The following is a 21,316-nucleotide window of genomic DNA, read 5'->3' on the forward strand; positions in this document are numbered from 1 at the left end:
TCCTTGCTCAAACCCATCGAGCCGCACTCCCTCTCTCAACAGGACATTGCAGAATAATGCTACCTACTGTTTCCATTTAAACAATAACAGTACTTGAGTAGATAGTGCTGCTCATCAGTAGATCTCAAATTGTCCTGCCACGGTTGGTGAGCATCACTTTACAAATAGAGAACCTGAGACTCGGGGAAGTTCACTAGACTTACCCAGAGTCACACAGCCAATCAGTGGCAGAGCTAGAAAGAGGCCCCAGGGAATAGGGGTCCTATTCTGAGGTTCAGTCTGGGTTCAGTCCACCCTACTGTTATTCCCCCACTGCTTAAGGTTATGGCACCAGCCAAGCACCCATGTAAGAACCAGCTCTACAAATAGAGAGAATGTGCTTAATTACAACACTAAGTCATTTCTACCTTTTGGCCGCAGTTGTGTCCTTCCCACAACTCGACAGCCACTGGCATAGCCTCACCTTTTTTGACCTGTACAATGATTTCTAATTCCTCTACCTGTACCCAGAACTGATTAGGTAAAAGTGCTGGCTGTAGAAATGAAAGTGAAAGTACCTTGGTATATGATGGGAAATCCAGTGCTTTCATTTCATACCCGAGCTCAAAGATGAACACAAAGCAGGAAAATCCCAGATTCTCCTCACCTGCCAGACTATGAAAACAATCCCATGGGCTGAAGCATCTGCAGAATAAACTAGAGTGGGAAAGTTAATAGCTTACAGCTGAAGTCCTTCTCTTGCAAGATTCCCAGCTGCTGGAAGTGAGTTTACTAGGGAACGAAGCAGTCAGGGATCGAAAACTGGATGCTTGTCAGCTTTCAGGTACTGTACTAGGTTATTCTTTTCCTAGGTCTGAACAGGTGACAACCAGATTGTGTTTTTTCCATTACAAAGCTTGCTGGTTTCCAATTTAAAGAGTCAGGAATTTGTATTGAAAATCTAAGTTATCAGCTGAGCAACTCACTCTTTTAGAACATATGCTGTATAAGGAAGTTCCCTGTTGCTTGTGTTCTACGCACGTTGTTTATGATGTGCAAACAATTCTCTGCAACTTTGAGTGTTTTCCCAAATGTTTTAAACCCACAGAGATTGCTTTGCCTGCCATAAGATGAAAGTAAGGCTACGTATTCATTGCAAAATATTTGTTAGTTGTTTTCTACTTTATGATAGCTAAATCGACATGCAAGACACTGTAGTTTTTCCTCTTTGTAATTAGTTGAGGTCAAACACCCCTGACCTGAGATTTATTTCAACTAGCTACATGGAAGTAAAAATTATAGTCTGCAGTAGGTGTTTATATTGAGATTGCTAATCATTTAAAAACACACCACCTTGTTTTGCGGCTAAGACGCAACCCGTGAAATAGGTGTGCTGCAAATGTTCTGCATCTGAATGCTGTTTAGCAAAACTTTTGAATAATTCTTTCCTGTCTTCGCATCATTTATACTTGTGCAAAGTGGGTAAAAAAATTTTATCTGATCAAAACGGTCCCATTTTACAGCCACTTTACACAGGTGTGAATAACCATACAAGGGGTAAAGCATGGACAGTCAGGTCCTGAATCACATAACACATCCAGAATTTTAATCTTCAGGTGAATGTCCCCATCACACTGATGCTATTTGTCATAGCCTCTTAGCAGTGTTTTTGGAAAGGGAATGACCCTTTTTCCCAAAGTGGTTATTTTGTAGATGTTTTGCAAAGGAATGGTTTTAAATAGTTTGCCATAACTTTACAATTAAAATTCTTGCAGCTCTTGATTTTGAGAAGTAGCAGGCACTGAGCATTACATTACAGCATGGATTTATACTGCTAGTGTACCTACTGCTACATTCCAAGGAGATCTGTTGTGACTCAGCAGGGCTGGAAGCAAACCAGTAACAATCTCGTTTGCAGGGATGTATTGACTTGAAATTAACTTTCCACGCAGCCTCAGCTCTTTTAATTTAAAATCGCTTTAAAGGCTGCAAGCAGTAAACAACTCTTGAGTAATAGCCAGTGGTTTGAGCAAATGTGCTTTAAAATATTCAGCTTATTTTGCATTCTTTCCCACGGAGTCTAATACAGCTTCCCCACAGAATCCCATCACCCCAGTTAATTGCTGATTGCGCTGTTTTGTTTGTCTCAGAGCTATGTTGTGTGTTGTCCTTTCTCGTCATCTTGAACTTTTCTTTTTAGAGTGGTAGCGCTTATTTTGTAGAGTGATTGACAGGGAAAAGTGTTTTCCCCAGTTGAGTTAATGGGTCCCAATTAATTTCAGATGTAACTCAGCAGGAATGACCCTTAAAGTGAATATGAACCCAGCTAGGATTGCCAGAACGAAGCTGCAGACTCGGCGTGGCAATTCAAGGAAGGCTTTTCTGGGGCTGGTTATTTTTTGTTGGCTCGACTTCCTTGTTGTCTTCAATAGCTCACATTTTGTTTAGTGTTTTCCATTTGTCATACGGTGTTTATGGACTGAGTCTCACAGCTAGCAGGTACTTAGACTGGAGTGTGAGGAATTCAACAATCCCTGAATTCTTCAGCAAGTCTGATTCTGCCACTACCGATGGGGGTCTGAAATTTGGAGCAAGTTACCTTTTAAAAGGCTGATAGCAGCCTCCATATTTAACTGGTGAGCTGCTGGGGTCTCTGTCAACCCCCAGGAACGCAGAGATCTCCAGATCCACATCACCTATCCATTTGTTGTAGCAGACACCAAAAAGGTCATGGGATGGACACCTGGTGTGCATGTGCAATGGGAGCTGTGAAATGCAGGTGCATTTACCTAGTGTAGGGGGGATCTGGAGCCTGTTAATTGTCTATCACCCTCCTAAACACCAGCTCCCTTTTGTCATAAGGACATAAGAACTGCTATACTGGGTCAGACTAATGGTCCATCTAGCCCAGTATCCTGTCTTCCGACAGTGACCAATGCCAGGTGCTTCAGAGGTTATGAACAGAATAGATAATCATCAAGTGATCCATCCCCTGCCGCCCATTCCCAGCTTCTGGCAAACAGAGACTAGGGACACCGTCCCTGCCTAATAACCATTGATGGACCTATCTTCCATGAACTTATCTAGTTCTTTTTTTAACCCTGTTAGTGCCTTGGCCTTCACAACATCCTCTGGCAAGGAGTTCCACAGGTTGACTATGCTCTTTCTTTTGTTTGTTTTAAACTTGCTGCCTACTAATTTCATTTGGTGACCCTTAGTTCCTATGTCATGAGAAGGAGTAAATAACACTTCCTCATTTACTTTCTCCACACCTGTCATGATTTTATAGACCTCTATCATATTTCCCCTTAGTAGTCTCTTTTCCAAGCTGAAAAGTCCCAATCTTATTAATCTCTCTTCATATGGAAGCTATTCCATACCCCTAGTCATTTTTGTTGCCCTTTTCTGTATCTTTTCCAATTCCAATATATCTTTGAGATAGGGCGATCACAATCTGCATGCAGTATTCAAGATGTGGGCATACCATGGATTTATATAGAGGTAACATGATATTTTCTATCATATTATTCATCCCTTTATTAATGATTCCCAACATTCTATTTTCTTTTTGGCCTGTTGCTGCACATTGAGTGGACATCTTGTCCTCCATGCCCCTTTGTACAGATGGACACAAATTAGTCACTGATGTAACTCTATTGACATCAGAGGGTTACACCAGGAATGAATTTATCACTCTGCTTGTCACTCACAGTATTTAGAACTGGTTCCCCGGCCTTGTTTGCGCAAACCCCCATGATTTAAGGTGGGAGAAAGTGGGGTTTAGTCATCAGAGTAGCAGCGTAAGATTGGGACTCTTTAGCTGAAATTCTGGCTCCATGGACACCAATGGGAATTTTGCTATTAATTTCAATAGGAACCATTATTTCACCTCTGCTTTGTATTGTTCCCTTTGCCATAGAATCACCTTGTGATCCTGAGCAAGGCCCTTTGTGCCTCAGTTTATCTGTCTGTAGAACAGGGTATTTCAAACCCTACTTCACAACCGGGCTATGAGAAATATCTGTATAATATTTGGGAAGCACTTTCGAATCCTGAGTTTTATTTTTACTGAGCCAAACCCTGCAGTCCTAAGTATTCGCTCAAGAAAAATCCCCCTGATTTCATGGAGTGCTTTGCCAGAGTAAGGGTTCCAGGATGTGACCCTTTATTAACATTGTATCAACATTGTATCTTCCCAGTATGAAAAAACTGAGCTGTGGGCCACTAGGTTAATCTGTTTATTTCTGTCTTAATAAACATAGGGCTTGTGTATAGCAAATGAAATGCAAGAAACAAAGCCAGACCAGGGGAAAACGAGAGACACAAAAAGGTTGCAGCTGATGTACGAAATTCATGCATTCATAACCCTTTGCTATCTGAGCTCCGAGCTTTCTAGTTAGGGCCAGAGAGTCTGATTCGTTATCTCCCAAACTCCTTTCCTTCTTTGGTTAATTCTCCCCTTTCCCACCTCTCATTTCTGATATTTGCTCTTGTGCTTCTGCAAAAGGCAGTTCACAGGAGGCCAAACCCATCACATTAATTTCAGAGGAGCTACCCCAGGGTTGAATTTCGCCCAGGGTATAGGTTGCCTCCCCAGAAGGGAGGCTTATCAGAAAAACCCTCCCAAGTTTTCCAGCCCAAGTCTGGAGACACAAGAAATGTGTGTGTGGCTGAGCGAGGGACATCATACAAAATATGAGATATCTCACTTATCTGTCCCATTACACTGAAAGGTTTTTGGTCAATTTAAAAAAAACCAGAATACGCTTTGGCTAAGCAAATCATGCTGTGGCAAAGTAAAAGGATTCATGGGATTTAGGAATTCAGTTCATGCAGGAGGAACTCTTACTCATAGACTTTAAGGTCAGAAGGGACCATCATGATCTTCTAGTCTGACCTGCACATTACAGCCCACAGAATCTTTCCCTCCACCCCCCCTGCCCCCACTCCTGTAATAGACCCTTAACCTCTGACTGAGTTAATGAAGTCCTCAAATCATGGTTTAAAGACTTTTAAGTTACAGATAATCCACCATTTACACTAGTTTAAACCTGCAAGTGACCAGTGCCCCATGCTGCAGAGGATAATGAACCCCCCCACAGGGTTTCTGCCAATCTGACCTGGGGGAAAATTCCTTCTTGACCCCAAATCTGGAGATCAGTTAGATCCTGAGCATGTCAGGCAGATACCTGGGAAAGAATTCTCTGTAGCAACTCAGAGCCCTCCCCATCCCTCACCATACCATCCCCTCCATTAACTTATCAAGCTCAGTCTTGAAGCCAGTTAGGTTTTTTGCCCCCCACTGTTCCCCTTGAAAGGCTGCTCCAGAACTTCACTCCTCTGATGGTTAGAAACCTTCATCTAATTTCAACTCTAAACTTGTAGATGGGCAGTTTATATCCATTTGTTTTTGTATCCTCATTGATGCTTAACTTAAATAACTCCTCTCCCTCCCTGGTATTTATCCTTCTGATGTATTTACAGAGCGCAGTCATATCTCCCCTCAGCCTTCTTTTGGTTAGGCTAAACAAGCCAAACTCTTTGAGTCTCCTCTCATAAGGCAGGTTCTCCATTTCTCGGATCATCCTAGTAGCCCTTCTTGGCACCTGTTCCAGTCTGAATTCATCTTTCTTGAACATAGGAGCCCAGAATTGCACATAGTATTCCAGATGAGTTCTCGAGGGTGCCTTGTATAACTGCAGTAACATCTCCCTGTTTCTGTTGGAAATACCTCTCTTAATGTGCCAAGGTCAGTAATAAAAATGTTAAATAAGATTGGTACTAAGACCGATCCCTGAGGAACTCGACTAGTAACCTCCCTCCAGCCTGACAGTTCACCTTTCAGTATGACCCACTGTAGTCTCTCCTTTTATCAGTCCCTTATCCACCTTCAGTTCTCACATCAATCCCCATCTTTTCCAATTTTGCTAATAATTTCCCATGTGGAACTGTGCCTTTCTAAAATCCAGGTAGATTAGATCTACTGCATTTCCTTTGTCTAAAAAGTCCGTTACGTTCTCAGAGACGGAGATCAGGTTGGTCTGGCACGATCTACCTTTCATAAAACCATGTTGCATTTTATCCAAATTGATGTTTACCTCTTTGTCCTTAACTACTTTCTCTTTCAAAATTTGTTCCAAGACCTGGCATACAACTGAGGTCAAATTAATAGGCCTGTAGTTTCCTGCATCACATTTTTCCCCTTTCCCTATACTGTAAGCCTGAACCATGTTGCTAACAGTGTCAGGCAGCAACCATAGTGGAATCACCAACCAGTGGCTTTTTACAGCGTAGGTGAGGCCTTACATGTGTCTTTATTCAAGTTACAAAAGTTTGCATTCAGTAATAACCACCCTTAATATCAATGATCCTTAATGATATGCATCTATCTCTGTATTAACATCTTTCAGCCATATACAGGTAGGAGCTGTTCTCTAGCCCCCTGCATGGCAGTTTTTAATTCTCTACCATACATTAAAAGGTCCCATGTTAGTGACTATGGTTTATCTTTTTTCAAAAAATCCATTTTTATTGACCAATGGACACAAAAAGTACAGAGCATCTTGTTAATGTCTCATTGATTTTTGCTGGAATAGCTTCACCTCTGGAGCCTCCGGAGATATGATTAAACATCTAGGATCAGTTCCTCATCGGGTTTAAATTGGCATCATGTCACTGAAGTCAGAGCTACACTGATTTACATGTGACACTACTGACTTCAGCATTAGCTATAGCCCTAAATTCATCCTGGCATAAGCAGGTGCAGCTCCTCCTGAAGTCGATGTAAGTTGCATGCACATACACTGGGGCAAATTCCGCCCATGGATTTAGTAGCTAAACCTCCTTGTGACCTTTGTGAAAAATTCAAAGGTGACTTATGTCTCCATCTATCTCTCAGCTCCTCACCCTCAACTGCCATTGGTGTCACTGTCAGCTGGCAGTACTCAGCCCTGATCTCACAGAATCAGTCCAGTTGAGTAGAGATGTGCAAACTGCTTCTTAGACAGTGAAAAACAGCCTGAAGCTCAGCCTTGTTCTCAAACCTCTGCCAGTGGTCAGAGATGCCTTGAGTCTGGAGTGCAGCTGAGATCTGTGGGGCCTGGGCTGGCAAATGATAAACTTTTCTGTTTCCCTTGGAGAGCAAAGTGCCATGAAATAAATTATGGGGCCCTAATCTTCACTTTACCTTCATCAGTTAGACACGGGTGTTACATCCATTGACTTCACAGAATTCCTCCAAGTTTGCACTGGGGTAAAGGTGGGGAAATCAGACCCTAGCTATGAACAGCCTAGTCCTGAGCAGCCTCAACTCTCATTGACATCAACAGGAGTTAAGGACCGTGAAGAAGTGCTCATCCCAGGACAGGCTGTAAGAGTGGCTAAGTTCCGCACCTGGGAACAGACCCAACCTGAAGAACACTGGCACAGCTGATAAGGCTAAAGGCAAAGTTAAATGTCACACTTCACTGACACTGATGGAGCAGAAAGTTCAGTCTAATGAAATGATTTCCCCTAACAGCTATTGGCAATTCTAGCTGACTGCTCTGATTTATATCACGGTCTAATCGTTTTATTTGTAGGTATCTGGTATTGTACAATATGTTACCTTAAGGGCTGGATGGAAAATGAGGTCACTTCAAAGCACAGGACGGTGCAAACACTGGAGGCCGAGTGTGTCGTGTCACTCCCTGATTGTGCTGTTCTAGTGATGGCCCCTTCAGGGCTGCTGCAGGACTTATTAATTCATATTCCTGGTTCCCTCCTCACCATTTTTATCGAGGTATCTATTTCAAGGACAAGTAGATCTTGGCATTAATGAAAAGTTTAGTTAAGCGTGTGCCTGATTCTACTGGTCTGAATAAAACGCCCCAAGTGAAAACCTTGTAGAGCTGTCCAAATACTTCATACACATTTTGTGAAATCCACACAGAATATACAGAACAGGCCATAACGTCTGTACAGGGTGGTATACGGCTCACAGATCAACATCAGAACTGGGAGAAATTGGTAAATGTTGGTCTATGAAAATCCATGTACAATTTCTCATTAGTTCATTGTTGCAGGAACCCCTTTGCCTCCGGTTTACTTCAGAATGAAGGTACTTTGGCACTGCTGTGTGTAGGCAAAAAAAGCTGGTGCTGCAGGTCAGTACTGAGATGCTTTGGCAGAGCTGTGTGTGGGCCTAGGAATGGAACAGCTGTGCTGCAGGTCAGGGCTCAGGAGCACTGGCAAAGCTGTGTGCAGATTTAGTGGCAGAATACGTAGACGTTGCAGGATGGGATTGAGGTGTGTTAATGAAGCCTGTGGGAGAAGTTTGCCCAGCATCAGCTTCATACGCTAAGTCTGGCTCAGTCTTAAAGGAACCCTTTCCTGAGCACTACATTCAAATCCATGACTTTCATCAACGCGATAGGGAGGAGATTGAAAGTGTTTCCAGAGATAAGAATCTATACTGAAGAGTTTGAGCCAGGCAGGAAAGAATGAGCAATGTACAGACCTATGCAGAATTAAAAATAAGAGCAAGAAGTTTCCAAGGGTAAGAAAGAGGCAGATCCAAGGTACGAATTCTCCAGTATAGTGCTAGAGAGTAGCAGAGAAAACACAGCCTGAAATGAGGGTAGTTGTACAGTTACAGACTGAAAACAAAGATAAAGATTACACAAGAGCCCAAGATGAACAACAAGAAGTATGTACATAGGTCATGAAGGAGACAACTAATCTCAAGGCCCAGTATCCTGCAAAACACTTAAGCAATCTCACTTATGGGAGTAGTCCTATGGAAGTCAATGGGTGAAGCTACAAGTCCTGGGTTTAAGTGTTTGCAGGAACAGGTCCTGGGATCACCCACCTTTGCTCCTCTCTCCTACCTCTGGGCTGGGTTCTCTAGTTAATGATTAGTTGTTGTTTTTGCTGTAAGCTTCCCTGTTCGGGGGGTTTCTGTCAGACCGGTGATAATTTCCTTGCAACAAAACTTGACATAGAGAGCCTTGGCCATTTTTTTTATTTTTGTAAATTCGGCACATGTAAACTGAAATGAACCACAATTTCTAGACACCTTTGAATGCCTCTAAAATTATAGCTTTTTTCAGGCCAAACTAGCAGGCCTCTCCAGTCATGTAGGCTAATCATTCTGGCAAACCTGTGAGTAACAAAAAGACAGATGAGTAGTGTAGAATTGAAAAAAAAAATGCAGACTGTGCCCAGACGGTAAGATTTCACGCACAAAGAATTGTTAATTTCCATTGGATTTAATTGCACGGTTCATTGGGGTTTGACATCAGCCAACTTGATTTTTTTTAATTTGACTATTTTGACTAGCTTTTGCTAGCCCACCTTTGAAACAATATGTCCAGAAATGTTTGCTTAAATTCCTTTAAAGACGTTATAAGGACATTTCTGTTCCCGGGTTGATGTTTGTAAGGATCTTTGTGAGTAATTCTTTAACTGAGCTCAGCGAAGTTATGCATCTGCCTAATTTTTTACATGATCATGGCCAATAGACTGTTTAGGGGAAATGGTGAAATTGACTATGTACAAAATAAATACACCGAAAACAGAGAGAAAAATATTTTTTAACTTTGTTCAGTGATAATAACCTTGTAAGAATAGTAAGTCCAAATTTTTCAGAGAAAAGTAAGATTGTTTTCAAGTTAACATCAGCTCTCTAAATGACATTTATTTATGTACACCATCCTCCATATACTTAAATACTGTGAAACAGAGAGGAACTTCCTTAGGAGGTGCTAGTAGCGGAAGGATAGGGCACCTGAAACTTGCAAAGATTAGAAATGCAAAACAAGATAAATTTTGTGCATTGTCACTTGTTAACTGAACACAGTGTGCCCTCTGGTGGTTTAAGAAGAAAAGTACAGGAATTTCATTTTTCAGAGTAGCAGCAGTGTTAGTCTGTATTGGCAAAAAGAGGAGTACTTGTGGCACCTTAGAGACTAACAAATTTATTTGAGCATAAGCTTTCGTGGGCTACAGCCCACTTCATCGGATGCATAGAATGGAACATATAGTGAGGAGATAGATATACACATACAGAGAACGTGAAAAAGTGGGAGTTGTCCTACCAACTCTAAGAGGCTAATCAATTAGGGGAAAAAGCTTAGCCTATTTTGATTACCACTACAAAAGTTTTTTCTCCTAATTAATTAGCCTTTTAGAGTTGGCAGGACAACTCCTACCTTTTTGTGTTCTCTGTATGTGTATATCTATCTCCTCCCTATATGTTCCATTCTATGCATCCGATGAAGTGGGCTGTAGCCCACGAAAGCTTATGCTCAAATAAATTTGTTAGTTTCTAAGGTGCCACAAGTACTCCTGTTCTTTTTGAGGAATTTCATTATTTAGCAACACCAAATTCAGATGAAGAATAAATACGACTTATGTGTCTTATTTTCTGAGAGCTCAGTGGGTCTCAGGATAGTGATGGAGGATCCAGCAGCTTAGTACCTGAGTCGCTGGTTCAAATCTCGGCCATGGTAGCAGTGCAGGAAAGTTATTACAGTCTGAAAACTGCTCAGCAGTTTAGTATTGATTCTCAGGCCAAATTTCTGCAGGACAGATGTCCACACGGCAGACACCTGCACCATGACTGAACTGCACCCTTGCCACCACTCCAGCACAGACACAAAGGTTGCCTGGGCCACGGAGACGATTACCCACTCATCCTTAGAAGTGGTTAATCCACAGCAGATCTGAAGCTACATTCCTCTTGGTTTAGGCATGATAGGGTCGGTAGCAATCCCTACATTTAGGATGCCTAACACTTTCTGGTATAAATGATTCTCTTGACTGTTTTTGAAAAGCTCCCATGCCTCCCTTGTTTGCAGTAGGCCTTTCATATGTGGGGAGAGGGAAACCCCTCAGAATGGAGAAGGGCCTTCCCTCCCCTGCACCAGGAAATTCCATTCAGGTTTTACTGAGATGTACACTTCTGAAAATCACCATTTCCATGCTCTTGCTTGCATTCCTTTGTGCCCAAGACGTGAGGCCAGGGTAGGCTATAGGAGTGGTCACCAGGGTCAGTCTAAGCCAGGGTCACACAGCGTCAGAATCAGCAACAGAACCCAAGAGTCCCCACTGCCAACCCCCTTCCTTGACTAGATTGAGCTGTCACCCATTGCTGCCCGGTCATCATCCAAAGGCATTTGCTGTGTTGTACAATGGGTTCTTCTTTCGGCAAAAGGCCCATGGTGAGGGGTTGTTTTGTTGCTGGTGAAAAGAAGATTAAAAAACAGGATGAAAAGGGGCTGGGAATTCTAAAGGCTGTAAATTAAGTTTATACTCAGGAAACTGATGTCACCTTTTCTGCTCTGATAGAATAATACCAAAACGCTGGAGGTCTGCAGCATCTTTCACCTCAGGATCTCACCCACCTGGGACGCTTGATGGGCTCCCTCCAGAAAACAGCTGTCTGCCTCCTGTTCCTGTCCGTTTTCTTTAGTGCCTCCAACAGCAGTAAGTAATCTGATTTTACTGTGTTTGCAGGGCCAGCTCCAGGCACCAGCTCAACAAGCAGGTGCTTGGGGCAGCCAAGGGGAAGAGGCAGCATGTTGGGCTCTTCAGCGGCAATTCGGCAGCGGGTCCCTTGGTCCCTCTCAGAGGGAAGGACCTGTCACCGATTTGCCGCCGAATAAGAAAGTAGCGCAGCACGGCACGACAGAGCTGCCGCCAATCGCAATCGTGGGTTTTTTTTTTCTTTTTCCCTGCCGCTTAGGGTGGCAAAAACCCTGGAGCTGGCCCTGTGTGTTTGCCTCTCATCATACAATAATATGTTTTTTGTGCTCCAAGGAGAAAGCTGATCTGTTAACAATTAAAACCAGCAACCCAATGAGCTGGAGTGAGGGCAAGGAGGAAACAGAGTTAGGCTACTTAGAAAGAACTGAAGCTAGAGCCTTCTGTGGAGAGGGACTAGCAACTTGGCAAGAAAAAACATTACAGTACTCATAGACTAGGCCAGCTCCAGGCACCAGCTAAGGAAGCAGGTGCTTGGGGCAGCCAATGGAAAGGGGCGGCACGTCCAGGTCTTTGGCAGCAATTCGGCGGCGGGTCACTCAGTCCCTCTCTTCCCCTTTGAACTGCCACCGAAGTGCCGCTGAAGAGCAAGAGAGAGAGCAAAGAACCCACAGCCGAATTGCCACAGAAGAATGAAGAGGCACAATTGAGCTGCCGCCAAGGTGCTGCTGGTCGGCTTTATCATTTTTTTTTTTTTTGTTTGCCACTTGGGGCAGCAAAAAAGCTGGAGCTGGCCTGACTAGTCTAAAGGGATACTGCAAACCACAGCATCACCTCTTCCCTCTAGCTCCACTCTCACCACAGTCAGCATGGTTTGGAATCAGCCTGCAGATCGGTTTTAGAGCAATCGTTATATCCCATTTGTCTCCTGTAAGCTCTACAGAGTGACACGCAGCTCAGACAGGCTGGTCATTGCTCTCACCAGCTCGGCCAGTAAGGAAGCTCCACTTTGGCTCTCATGGTAGCACCCCTGTCTACAGAGCCCCAGGATCCCAGACTAAGGCTGAGCCTAAGATGTGCTAATATGGTAACAGTGCTACTCCCTCTACTGGAAATGCTCTTTGGGTAAAGTAGACTTAACTGCTGGTCATCAGTTGTCTGTCATCTTAGGGCACATTCACCCCAGGTGTAATTCCACAAACATCATTGGAATTACACTAGAGATTAGTTTAGCCCAAATTAAAATTCTGTGCTCAGTTACACGTATTTGCTTATGTAGGGTTGCACAGGTCTAACTTGGGACAGAATATGGCCAAATGGTCTCTAACAGATACAAGTTTTCTCCACTTAAATCTATTCTATATTTTAGCAACCAAACACTAGTTTTTCACTTAATAATTTTTGCTTGAGTAATAATTTATTTGTGTTCTTTTTCCCCTTCAGCATTTGCAACCTTCAACTGCAATGCTGTCAAGATAGAATATAAAAAAACGGCAGTAATTTCATGCATTGGCAACATGAAGATTACAAACATGGTAGTTAAGCGCTGTGAAAGGTGTAATAAACAGAACTCGTGCTTAGAAACTATTATTAACACCTGGAGAGGAAACTATTCCAGTGAAAAGGGAAGAATTCGGCTGGTGCTACAACACAACGTTTCTGAAGTGCACATACAGGAAGTTAAACCATCTGATCAAGGAGGTTATAAATGGCATCTTTATTCTGACAATGGTGAACGCGATGGATGTACCAACCTTGAGATTACAGGTAAACTATGGCACAGAGAGGATCATGGATACTATAATAAAGCTACTCCAGATTTCAGTTACTTTTTTGAGCATTTTAATAAATAAGTTTGGTTAGACCAGGGATTCGTTTTCAAAGGAGGACGATTACCAGCACTAGAGGTTTTTGATAAAATAAAGAGATTTTCAGAATAAATAAAACATTTCAAACACCGAGTTGGGCCTGCACAATCCCATTGTCTTAAATGGTTGAACTGCAATAAAAGAGTGGTGACTGTTAGGTCACCTCTGATGGACAGGTGAAAGCTCAGTGTTTATTGTTCTTGTTCTCAGCACTCCATAATGAGTGAGCTCACCAAGTGTCAAGGTTTTAGCTCAATAGGGACATGGAATGTAACTGTGTTCTTCTCCCTGTTCCAATCATTTGAATTATGTTAGCTTGTTTAGGGCTGGATTGTGGCCTTTACTGTGTATCCACCCAGGGTTAAGGCACACCGTTCTCTTGTGCCTGTTGTCCACGTCACGGGTACTAGCGCAGGGTGGAAGAGCAGCCATGACAGGTAGCCATCACTACTCTCCCTCCCATGAACGTGGCCAGGCAGAGTGTGGGCATTGGTGAGCATTGCAGGGAAGCTTGGTTCTGCCTTCCCCCCAACATATCACCCAGTGCAGCTGCCTCCAGCATGCAAGCGGAAGCAACCTTTGCCAGGTAGAGACTTGACATAGATTAACCCCCCTTTCTTCTCTCTCCCTTCAGCCCTCAGGAAACTGGAGGCCATATTGTGAGTCTCTGAGTTCCAAGTCCGCTCCTGGGTCACTGCAGTTACATGCTGCTTTTTACCCAGGACAAAGCCACTATTTAGCCCATGTATAGCAGTACAGGAATAGATAAATGGTGCCCGAGAGGGTTGTGATGCATTGGTAGAGCTGTGGAGGAAGTCTGACTGGAAATCTGTAATGAGACTTCCTGGTAAACGAGAGGGGAAAGCGAGCACCTTTAGACCCACACTAAATGAGTTAATTCCTGGGGTTACCTGCAGGCAATAAAGTAAGTGTTTGTTAACCAAGACTGGCATGGAGCTAGGGTTCACTGAGTTTTCCTGCAATGGCCTTCAAAGGGCACCTACCATATTGATCAGCAAGCCCCTCACTCCTGAGGATGGGGCCCGTGGAATAAGGGAGCAGAGTGAGGGGTCCAGGATCTAAAATTTCCCAAGTGGCAGCAATTGTCTGGGTTGTAGGAAAGCTGAGGTCATGACAGCCATGGCTAGAACAGCAGGAGTCACACAGGTCAGCACTGGACCAGACACAGGGAGCTGAGAAAAGGACCGAGGGCTGCTGAATTGCTGGGGGAGGGAAGCCTGTAGAGCACATGGCTGCATTGTGTGTGACTGAAGTCACTGCTGTGAAGCCTTCTGCATTACACGTTCACCTGCAATATAAAACGTTTAGAGAAATCAATCAGGTGTAAACAGACACCCAAACCATCCTGGCAGAAACCATTTGTGTTTATAAACTCCCCGTCTCCAGAATCTTTAGTGATTCCACAATCCACTTTTCTTTTATTGTCACTTCCCATTTTCCCCAGCGGTACTCATATGTATGGTACAAGGTGCAGTTATAACCCCTCCTTGCACCAGATAATTTAGCTCCATCCCCACAGAAATCCAGCCAGGGCTGTTGTTACACAGTTCTAGGGCCAATTCATCCTCAAATGAACTTCAGTGGAGTTACTCACACACGCTGAGGCTGAATTTGACCCATAGGTTAGCTGTTAATTAGGACCCCTACTCACCCGTTGAGGAAATCGCTCTGGAAAGCAACGTTCAGATGACTCTAAATGCTTGCAAATGGCAGAAATCATTCAGTTGTTGTGGACCCAATCCTGTGTCAAATGATTTCAGTGGTGCAAGATCAGGCCCTCAAAAAGCAATGGATATTGCACAAGCCATAATCAACACTGTGCTTCTTTCAGATCCAGAAATTGAGCCTAGCCTCATCTGGAACGGAAGAAAGCTCGCCTGCCTGTCACCTATAGGGCATCGACAAAGGCAAGTCCATTGGTTCGATGGCCACGGGAATAACCTGACAGGCAATGCAAGCCTGGTATCTGAGGAAGCAGAAGGTGGCATAACCAGCCTTACCAGCACTCTCCATGAGAAACCCAACTTAACTGCCTCCGAGTATTGCTGCACTGTGCTGTATGATGTGCACACCAAGAGAAACAAAACCAAATGCCTTAGTGCCCACAAAGCAGTCGCCGATTACCTTCATTTCACTTCAACCTCAGGTATAAGATATAGCAGAAATACTTCGAGTTTCAGACAGAAATCAATCGTCTCCTGATGATGTAACGTTAGCAGGTGTCATGTGCAGAATTCTTGCTCCCCGGCTGGAAGGGGGTGACTGGCAGTTCTCAGAGTACTAGTTCTCATGCCATTATTAGTGAGCACCACCAACATATTGTTCCAGGAATAGCTGTATGCAGGTAAAGCAGAGATTTTTGAATAATATCTCACATGCTTCTGCTTCACATGCTAGATTAGTCTAGATTTTTTCATAGTACGAAGTAGTGTGGTCAGTGCATTTTGTACAAGAAAGAGCTTAGGTATCTGATGCCAGGAGAGGGTTCACGTCTGTGAATCCCACATGGAGATTGGTGCCAAAGTATTTCCCATTGGCTAGCTTAGGCAGCTCCTTGCTAAGCGTGCTAGCTTTTGCAGATCCCTTTCTTAGGCTCCTAACTGTCACCAAGCATTGCATACAGAGCTGGGTGCCTAACTCAGGGCTGTGGATTGCACTGGGTAACAAGGTGCCTAAGTCTCTTTGTGGATCTAGCCTGTAGCTGCTTATGTTTTATTGGAAGTCAACTGAGGCTCCTAAATCACATAGGCACTTTTGAAAATTTTCCTCCAAGTAAGCTGAAAACAAGATCACAAAAGTTACCATGAACATCTGCCGAATGTACCATATGACCCAAAAGTCATCCTGCTGTGAATTACTGCTTTAAACAAGCTACGGCTTTGGTTGTCACTGTAATGTTTTTGGGTCCTTATTAACACACCTGTTTTTTCTTTCCAGATCAGGAAATTCCGAAGACCATGAAAGAGCGCATTCCCATCATTCTAGTGCTTATCATTCTGGTTCTCTGCTGTTTTGCAGCTGTTCTATACTACAGGCATCGCCAGCGAGGTACAGCAGGGCGAAGCCTGTTCGACCTGCACCCGATGAGTTTCAAAAAGTCACTTGCTAGGAGCTAGTATCACAAACTCAGCTAATCCACACTTAATGGAGATAGCCTGGAACAAACATGTGGGGAGTGTCCATGCCAGCCTTTGAAATTTGTTAGCTACCACATGTTAACTGGTAACAAAATAGTTTGAGATTAAAATGTCTAGTGCAGACCAATCCCATGAGTGTAAAAGAGGGAGGAATGCTGCTGCTTAAGGATATGTCTACACTGCAAAAGAAAAGCTCTTTGTCCAGGTTAAAATAGCAGTGAAAACATGTCAACTTGGATTAGCAGCTCAAATTTAACCCCATGTTCCCCTGGGTTATGTCTACACTGCAGCTGAATGTGAGCCTCCCCGCCTGGGCAGATAGACTCACACTAGCTAGGCTCAAGCGATCATGCTGAAAATAGCCATGTGGAGGTTGTAGCTCCAGCAAGAATTGGGCTGGCCACCCGAGCTCACACCCAGGGGTTAGGTGGGCTTGAGAGCCTGAGCCAGAATGTCCACACTGCTATTACTGGCACAAGTCTGCCTACCCAGGTTGGGAGGCCTGTGCCCAGCTACAGTGTAGACATATCCCTTTAGGCCTGCACTTTAGCTACTATCCCAAATTAAAGGCAAAGTTGCTGCATCTTCACTGTTATTTTAACCTGAGTTAGGAACACAGCTCTTTTTGCAGTGTAGACACATCCTTACTTTCCTCTTCAGCTTACTGACTTGATTTAGAATCATAGAATATCAGGGTTGGAAGGGACCTCAAGAAGTCATCTATAGTCCAACCCCCTGCTCAAAGCAGGACCAATCCCCAGACACATTTTTATCCCAGTTCCCTAAATAGCCACCTCAAGGATTGAACTTGCAATCCTGCGGTTAGGAGGCCAGTGCTCAAACCACTGAGCTATCCCTCCCCTACAAGCCAGTATTTGTATGCACTTGAACTCCTCTATGCTACAAACTAGGTAGAGTCCATTCCAGCCCATATGTCCTCATGACTGAAACCTAACACTTCATGCTACATCCAAGAACATAATGGGAAGTTTGCATGAAGCTTGTTGGAGACTGATACCATAGAAATGAACAAATGCAAACCTGTAACGCCCAATGGACCTTACCTTGCACCCCCTAAAGAGAATGAGAAATTGTAATGGAGACAGCAGGAAAGTAGAGTGTCCCTGCTTGTCCTCCAGGCAATCAAGGGTATCTTTTTCCTGCACTAAAGTAACCTGTGCTTTTCAGTCATATCCATAGAATGTGTCCTACCCTGCAAAATAATGATGTTTGAGAGGTGTAATTCCCAGCTCCAACGGTCCAATTCTGCCCACAGTAAAGTCCAGCCTCTCCATTAATAGAGATATATTGTTTAAAAGTGTCCCAAGGAGATGTTTTTGGGTCCCACTGAAAGTCATTGGGATCAGGGCTCCTAAGTAACATAGGCATATTTGAAAATGTTTCCCTTTGCCATTAGTCTCAAGCCAGGCAAAGGATTAATCTCTTGCTAAATTTCAGATGGCATTTAAAGTGAAGCACTGGATAGCAGTGCCAAACCCAGTCCAGAGAGAGAATTTCAAACACACACAAGACAGCATTGCCTCTGGTATGCAAGTGATCAGAGAAGCATGCAGGGGGCTGCACCGAAACACATGATTGACCCCAGTCAAAATCAAAATGTAGTCCTTTCCTGTGTCTGTGCTCACAATGGGATGTTGCCTCTCATTCATTGTCTTGGTCAACACGGTAAAGCCAGCACTGCTAAAATCTGTTTTCAATGATACAGTATAGTTCCTGAAATTAAATCATTGAATGGTTTCGTACATTTTCTAACACCAATCCCTTTCCCCCTTCATTTTCCTAGCAACAGCAAAAGGGAATTTTGCAGACCTATTAAGGACCCTCCTTCCACTTTTGAGACAAAGTAAGCCTTTCCATTGTTCATATTTTATCTAATCATGGGTCACGTTCATCCAGTGTGTAATTCAGCTGAAATTAGTGGCATTGTGCCAGGGTTGAATTTAGCCCAATATCTGTGATTTGATTGCTTTGTTACATTTTAGTGCCCTTCACAATGAAAAGCTGATAAGAACCCAATGTCGTGCGTTGCATGGACTGGCTATATGTGCTTCTCCCCCGCAGCTCTGCCAAAATACAACTCAGTTCTGACCTGCAGCAATCCAAGTGAATATGTTCCAGGAGCATACACAGCTGTGAAAAGTACCTAATCCCTGATCTCAAGCACCCACTGCCAGTCCTGGGACACCGTACAGCTCAGCTGATGGACCCCAAAACTCCTATTTCACTGCTGCCACCCTTCCCCAACCACTCCTTAAAACCACCACACACCTCTACCCACGCATGTTAAACCTACCGAAACTCAGCCTCTGCCCCTCTATACTCATCTGCAATGTCCTGTTCCCTTCCAGTGCTGGCAACCCACCCAGCACTCCCATTGCAACTCATCACTGGAAGTTTGAGCCGACAGGCTACAGACAGAGGCCAGGTCTGCCCTGTAAAATTTGACCAGCATAGCTATGTCGGTTGGGGTATGAGAAAAAATAACCATACCTATTCCGACAAAACAGCTGTGTAGCTGCAGCTTATTCTGGCAAAGGGGCACTTTTGCGTGGATGGTTTATGTTGTTCGGAGAGATGGTTTAACTATTCAGACTGGAATAAGATGTACATTTTTAACAGTGAAAGTAAGTAACCATTGGAACAAGAGCCATAGTGGATTCTCCATAAATAGCCATTTTCAAATCTCTGATGGATTTTTTTTAAGCTATGCTCTAGTTCAAAAGGAATTATTTTGGGCAAGTTTAATGGCTTGTGTCACATAGGAGGTCAAACTAGATGCTCACAATGGTCCCTTCTGGCCCTGGAATGTAGAAATCTATGAACTATAATGGCAGAGAATGCCTCTTGTTGGAACACGCTGTGTCTCCATCAGGTGCTTTGCCAGTGCAGTTATATAGTATTGGCAAAACCTTTGTAGCATACACCAACCCCTATGGAACCACGGTGCCAGAATCCCTCTCGGCCCTAGAGACAGTTCCACTAGATCAGAGCTGAGGTACCTTGGCAGGGCCATGCAGGGGAAGCTGGTACACCACAGTCTGTGCTTTGCCTGTACTGTATCCAAACAGATACACAGAGGCCAGTTCTGATCTAACTGACACCCATTTTACACTGGTGTAATGTCACTGACTGTCACGGATTTTTATTTACACTGGTGTGAGATAAAGCAGAAGCAAGCTCACCGTCACCCAGCTGCCACTTACCTAGCTTCAGATATTTCTTTTGTAAAGAGGGAATTGAATTGATGATGTTCTCACAAGAGTTTCCCCTCGATTTTTACAGATGAAAAAGCAAAAGAAAATGCACCTAACCAAGAAGTGTGATGTGTGAAAACAAGATGCCCCCTCAATGAAAACGATGATCCAGCCTGCACCAATGCAACTAAATTTAAGCAAAGCAGTAGATACAGAAACTCAGTCATTCAGAACATACATGCTAAGCAATCCAACAGTGTGAAGCAACTAGCATTTTAAAGACTTTTTTTGTCAGACATCCTGTTTTGCAGACAAGGGGCTACATTGTCCTCTCAGTTTCACTGGTGTAACTCAGTGGAAAATGTGGTCTGATAATCTGAGCAGCATTCTTTCCCTCCCTGAAACACTGATGCTTTAAGGCCATATTTTCACCACTTTTGATGGAATCAAAGCTTTGTTTCCTACCTTAATAGTCAGCCCTTTAGGATGCGCTAATAGGGCGGCTACATGTATGGAGCATTTTATCCCCTGCATTATGTAGCATTATTAACCTGCTGCCATCAGGACAGAAGCGCAGTGCACGATCACAAAGACTTTGTGGTGTGAATGCCAATCTAATTCACCAACCAAATGCTGTGTTGTGAGGGGACTGTGGAACTGAGAAACAGCCCTTGACTCAGCACCAACTTCAATTACTTGCAAGAGATGTCTGCTGAATGGACACACTGAAGAGAAAATGAATGAGGCCCCAACTTCACAATTAGATTGCAGAAGTTAATTGCACTGATTTTCTTCTGAAATATGATAAAAAATATAGAAAGAACGTGGGGAATCTTGTTTTGTGGGCTGACAGTTACCTGGATTATTTCACCCTAAAGAATGAAAGTGTGCTGTTTGTCAAGGCTTTTAATCATGTAATTAAAATATAGATTTAGGACACTAACTTCAGGCATCCATTGAAAAAACATCTTGGCCATGGATTTTATCCAAACATCTTGCTATGTTGAAAGACACAGAGATACCTGTCTTCCTCTCTCTTGCTGAAAAGCTATGGGAGATTCTCATAGGGCCAGATTTTAGTAATTTTTTCCAAACGCTCTCTGGGGAAAGGCCAGGCCTTTTGAAACCCTTGATTAAATAAACTTAATTGAAAGTTGCACCAGTGGTTGCTGGGAATTGTAGTACCCACCAGGCTTAAACAATGCCTCCCCAAGCAGACATACAGCTGCCTAGGATGCCAGGGAACCTTGTCCTAGATAACTAGTGCATGTTTGGGAGTTGCTGGTTTGTCTTCCTCTGAAATGTTATTAGTTGCTATTAGAGGTAAAACATTAGTCTTCCCTTGATGGGCCACTGGGCTGAGCTTATATTCCTGTGACACTCCAGTTACCCACCAGCGACACAAGGCTCTGCACATGGGTGTGTTAGAACCTGGAGGTGGGAGGATTTGTGAGACTATTCATCCCCCTGTCACTGGGTGCCTCCAGTGTATTGTACTTCCAGGCCAGTTTGTGTTGACTCACAGTCACAAACACATGCCCAGTCGTTATCCTTTCACCTTGGGGTGTATTTATTCTTTCCTTTTACATGCTGTGAGGATTTCAGTGCAGGGTTATAGCAAGAGGAGGCTTCC

The 21,316-nt window shown here is 43.6% G+C and overlaps 1 protein-coding gene across 2 annotated transcripts; it reads left to right on the forward strand.

Moving 5' to 3' along the window:
• Window positions 1-588: 588 nt before the first annotated feature.
• Window positions 589-20,623, forward strand: LOC115635613. 2 transcript variants are annotated; one of them, XM_030534624.1, is made up of 7 exons: window positions 589-823; window positions 11,308-11,445; window positions 12,886-13,209; window positions 15,163-15,477; window positions 16,269-16,379; window positions 18,273-18,332; window positions 19,772-20,623. In XM_030534624.1, the coding sequence occupies exons 2-7, from the start codon at window positions 11,376-11,378 to the stop codon at window positions 19,810-19,812; spliced, it is 921 nt and encodes a 306-aa protein (XP_030390484.1). In that variant the 5' UTR covers window positions 589-823; window positions 11,308-11,375; the 3' UTR covers window positions 19,813-20,623. The 2 variants fall into 2 exon arrangements, with proteins under 2 accessions (XP_030390484.1, XP_030390485.1); XM_030534625.1 differs by having other exon boundaries at window positions 589-762.
• Window positions 20,624-21,316: the final 693 nt, after the last annotated feature.

Source organism: Gopherus evgoodei, chromosome 15 (genome assembly GCF_007399415.2).
Source record: "Gopherus evgoodei ecotype Sinaloan lineage chromosome 15, rGopEvg1_v1.p, whole genome shotgun sequence".
Taxonomy (NCBI): domain Eukaryota; kingdom Metazoa; phylum Chordata; order Testudines; family Testudinidae; genus Gopherus; species Gopherus evgoodei.